General features: G+C 59.0%; 1 protein-coding gene across 1 annotated transcript; it reads left to right on the forward strand.

Annotated features, from left to right (window-relative positions):
- Positions 1 to 2,788: 2,788 nt before the first annotated feature.
- EMIHUDRAFT_123173 (hypothetical protein) lies at positions 2,789 to 3,778 on the forward strand (the record flags this gene model as incomplete). The annotated part of the gene is made up of 2 exons (XM_005782558.1): positions 2,789 to 2,961; positions 3,035 to 3,778. Coding segments are annotated over 2 exons (917 nt in total), but the record flags the coding sequence as incomplete, so codon positions are not given.
- Positions 3,779 to 3,784: the final 6 nt, after the last annotated feature.

Below are 3,784 nucleotides of genomic sequence, written 5' to 3' on the forward strand. Positions count from 1 at the left end.
TCGGGGACATGGGCAATCACAATGGGACGGACACGACGGGGCGAGGTGTGAAAGCACAGAGGCAACCAACACACACTAGGGTTCGGGAGAAGGCTAGGGTTAGGGAGAGAGTGCCTGACGGGCTTCGGCCCGACGAGAGAGAGAGAGAGAGATAGAGAGAGAGAGAGATTTGTTTGTGTCCCCTGAGCGACCCACCGATTCTAGAGAGAGAGATTTTTAGCAATACCCGGGTACCAAACAAATTCGTTTTGTTCCGATTCAGTATCTCCGATTCTAGCGCACCCCCCAGGGCTAGGCCTAGGGCTCTCTTGCCCGCAACCCGATGCCAATCATCTGGCCCGCTGCCTGGGTGTGCTTCTTAGCCCCCTGGCCCTGGATGTGCGCAGGGCTGGTGGATTAACATTAACACACCTCAGGGGCAGCTCTGACTACAGATCGTGTCAACACTTGGCGCAAAGGTCGGTGTTAACACAGGTGAACGGCAGTCCCAAAACAAGCGTTTTCTCCCGTTAACACGGTGTTGACACACCCTCCGGGTAATACCTGCAAAAACCCGGGTATACCCGAGAAATACCTGGGTCCGCGTCAATGCCGCGCGCGCCCTACTCCCAGGGCCCCTGCGCCAACTGCGGCGCGCACCGCCTGCTCAAGTACGCGCACCGCACAACGTGCGCTCGCTACAAGTGCCAAAAGGCACGGCTTGCAGGTGGCGGTGCGGACGATGCGGTCGTGCCGACATCAAGCGCCACCCTGGCCCGGGGGCTCCACAGGCGAGTCGACCCGCTGGCGGAGCGGCAGGGCGCCCTCGCTGCGCACGCCGCTGGCGTTGTACGCCCTAGTGTACGCCTCGAGGCAGGGCTTGCCAGAAGTACTCGCCTTCTTCTGGCATCCACACCATATCGCACACCACCCACGAGAGTGCACCGGCAGTTTGCATTGCTTGCTGTGTGCCGCTGCATTCTGGTGCTCGACGACCAGCTTGCATGCAGCACAAGCAAACGGCCCATCGTTGCCGTTCATCGCGCTGCGGCCAGTCTCAGCACCGCCCAGCGAGCGCGTGGGCGTGTGCCGTGTGGCTGGCGTGACAACTCTGGACTCTGGTAGCGCTCCTTCAAAGAATTCGCGCCACCCACTCGCCCGCATCTAACGGAGCGTGTCAACACCTCCCGAGTGGCGGTGTTAACACGTTTGAACACCTCTACGGCTGTGGTGTTAACCGTTAACGTTTGAACACCGTGTTAACGTTATCGTTAATCCACCAGCCCTGGATGTGCGGTTACTGACTGCACTCCAAGTGCTCCAAGATTCTAGAGAGAGAGATTTTTAGAAGCCAACAAGAATTTCGGCACTGACAGAGAAAGAGAGAGATTTTTAGCAATGCCAAACAACTCTAACACCCACACATGATTTGGTATTTGGTTTGCACTGACAGTGACATTTGGAAAGATTCTAGCATTTGTTTGTAAGATTTCTAGAGACTAGAGAGAGAGATTTTACAATACCAAACAACTCTAATTGTTGTAAATTCTATATGAACAAGGTCAAGGGGTCCCGCGTACCATGCGGAATCGAGAGAGGGATTGTTGTGTTTTGGACTGAGGGGGAGGGTGTAGAGGATGGAGTGTAGAGCGCTGTAGAGCTGTAGAGATGTAGAGCGCTCTGGTACATCTGGAGCGCTGTAGAGCTGTAGAGCTCTACATCCACCGCGTGACGATGCGCCTGCGTTGTAGAGAGATGTAGAGCGCGATTTTGCTGTAGAGTTTGTTGTAGAGGCTCTACAGCCAAACCGCCGGGAAGGCAGTGACTCAAAGAGGTCGAGTCGCACTAATGGGGTGTCTCCGAGCTTACTGGAGCTCTGATTGACGGCCCTGACTATCCCTGACACACAGAGAGTCACTCTGACGACACACAACACCCTATAACTGCGTCATGACCAGCCTGCCATGCGTCGCCGGTGCCGCATTCGTCGCAGTGCTTCTTTAGCAGGCGGTGGACTGTCGCGTGTCGGCTGCGAGGACGGTCATTGTTGAGCGTTGCATGCGCCATGCCTCGCGCCAGCGCGTGCGCGAGCTCGTGGCTGAGCGTTGAGTCCAGGCGAGTTGCGCTGGCCACGATCGCTCGCCGGCCAGTCGCAGCCGTGAGGCATGCCACAGCGCAGCAGAGGCACCTCCCACCCATTGGGCAGGCAGACAGAAGCGAGAAGGCCAGGGCAGCACTGGCAAGTGCAACGCGCCTCATGTCGGAGAGCGACCGTGCCTCGTTCGCCGCTTATGATGTAGAGTTTGTTGTAGAGATTTCACGTTGTAGAGAGCCTCTACATCGCTCTACAACGCAGGCGCATCGTCACGCGGCATGTAGAGCTCTACAGCTCTACAGCGCTCCAGAGCGCTACATCTCTACAGCTCTACAGCGCTCTACACTCTACATCCTCTACACCATCCCTTAGGTTTTGGAATCGACCCTATCCGTGCTCAAGTGACAAGTGCTCAAGGTCAAGGGAGTTCTATCTACTCATCTCGTGTACTCGTTCCCTCCACCCCAGGGAAAGAATTTTACAACGACAACTCTCTCTCTCACACAGCAGACAGGCTCGACACAGGTGCGGACTGGCGCGATCTAGCACTAAACGCAAAAAGAAAACAAGAACGCGAGCTCGCGTGTTACGAGGACCCGCAATCGTGAGCACCACCCAAAGCGCCGCCCGCCTCCAGCGTCCAGCCGCTCGAGAACACACACGCTCGCACACCCCATCGCCCGCCGCCTCGCCGCCGCAGCACAGAGCACGGCCATGGGCGCGGGTGGGAGCTCTGGCGGACGCGGTCCGTGCTGGAACGGCTGGTGCGATAACGGTTGCAACAACAAGGGATGCGAGGCGTGCCTCCGGCGCTGGTGCCCGAGCACAGAGTGGTGCCCGCGGAAGTGCGTGCTCTGCTCCACCGAGTGCTGCGACGGCTTCTGCAAGTGCGCCACCTCGTCCCCGATCGCCTCCGCCCGGATCTCCCCAGCCCTCACCACGCCGCTCTCGCGGCCGCAGGTACGAGATCGGCTGCTGCCAGCCTCCGCCGCCGCCGCCGCCTTGGATGGAGGCCTTTGGGACGCCGCCGTGGCTCTTCACGCGGCTGTGCGGCGACCGCGTCGCCGCCGCCACCCTCGTCCTCTTCCGCCTCTCCCTGTTCGTCGTGTGGGCCGCGGTTGTGCTCTGGTCGGCGACCGACAAACTCGGCACCTACTACGGCGACCAATGGGGCATCTACCTCACCAACTGGTCGAGCGTCTGGCTGCTCATCTACCTCTTTTTCGCATCGCTCACCACCTGCCTCGCGGTCGCGAAGAAGCAGCCCTGCTCAGGCTGCACGACCACGCCGTGGTACGCTCACGTCGCTTGGCTGATGCACATGACCGCCGTCGTGTTTCCCATCCTCGTCACCGTCTGTTACGGGTACATGACGGGACCGGACGACGGTCCGTACAGTTGTCCGAACAACGATCCTCCCTCTGGGGGGTTTCCCGAAGGGGTCGTCGGCACTGACAACACCAACAACGACGCCGATCCTCCGAACACGCCGGACAAGACGGACGACTGCGGGCTACGGTATGACTATCTCCGAAATACCTATTTAGAGTCCTTCGTGGCGCCGTACAAGATTCCGGCCGACCTGCACGGGTGGATCATGTTGGTTGCGCTCCTCGACTGGTGCGTGCACAAGCACTGGTACCCGATCTGGGACATGGCCTTCCCGCTCTCCTTTGGCGCCACCTACATCGTCTTCACGCTCATGTACCA

This window comes from Emiliania huxleyi, assembly GCF_000372725.1.
Source record: "Emiliania huxleyi CCMP1516 chromosome Unknown EMIHUscaffold_1899, whole genome shotgun sequence".
NCBI classification, from domain to species: Eukaryota; Haptophyta; order Isochrysidales; family Noelaerhabdaceae; genus Emiliania; species Emiliania huxleyi.